At 65.9% G+C, this 597-nt stretch overlaps 1 protein-coding gene across 1 annotated transcript in view; it reads left to right on the plus strand.

Annotated features, from left to right (window-relative positions):
• NACC1 (nucleus accumbens associated 1) overlaps window positions 1–165 on the plus strand; it is a 6,693-nt gene extending 6,528 nt beyond the window's left edge. The window contains exon 6 of the mRNA XM_026063844.1: window positions 89–165. Coding sequence (XP_025919629.1) covers window positions 89–165 — 77 coding nt within the window. The remainder of the gene's footprint in view (window positions 1–88) is intronic.
• Window positions 166–597: the final 432 nt, after the last annotated feature.

Below are 597 nucleotides of genomic sequence, written 5' to 3' on the forward strand. Positions count from 1 at the left end.
GGAAAGGGGGACCCCCAGGGAAGGGGACCCCCCCGCGCCCCAGAGACGCCCCCCCCGGGGACGCCAGTGTTTGTCCTGTGTTATAAAGTGCCAAGATGCCCGTTTTTCGTGACTCCCCGTCCCCGCGCCCCGAAACGCTGGAGAATTGCACATGAACTGCTGTAAAGATGAACAGAAACGAGAAGAGAAAAAAAAAAAACTGCAGAAATGTTAATAATGAGTAAATAAAAACACAGAGGTTTGTAACAAACCCCCCCGTGGCTCCTTCCTCGCCCGCCCCGGGGTGCCCCGCGCGTCCGGGTCCCCCTGCTCAACCCCGTAGGAGCCACCGGAGAATCCCCAGGGCTGTGGGACCCCCCCCCCCGGGGGGCCAGACCCCCCGTGTCATCCCCGAGTCCCCCCTGGCGCCAGCCCCCGAGGGGGCCACCGAGGGGCTCCCAGCCGCCTCGGGGGCAGTGGGGAAACTGAGGCACACGCGAGGCACAACCCCCTCCCCAAGCAGAGGGCCCAGGTGTCCGAGCACCCCCCGCCAATGCAGGGAGAGGGCCCAGGTGTCCTGCGCCCGYCRGYGAGGAGCAGCCGCAGGCCTTYGCACGY

This window comes from Apteryx rowi, unplaced genomic scaffold (genome assembly GCF_003343035.1).
Source record: "Apteryx rowi isolate R43461 unplaced genomic scaffold, aptRow1 scaffold_2018, whole genome shotgun sequence".
Taxonomy (NCBI): Eukaryota; Metazoa; Chordata; class Aves; order Apterygiformes; family Apterygidae; genus Apteryx; species Apteryx rowi.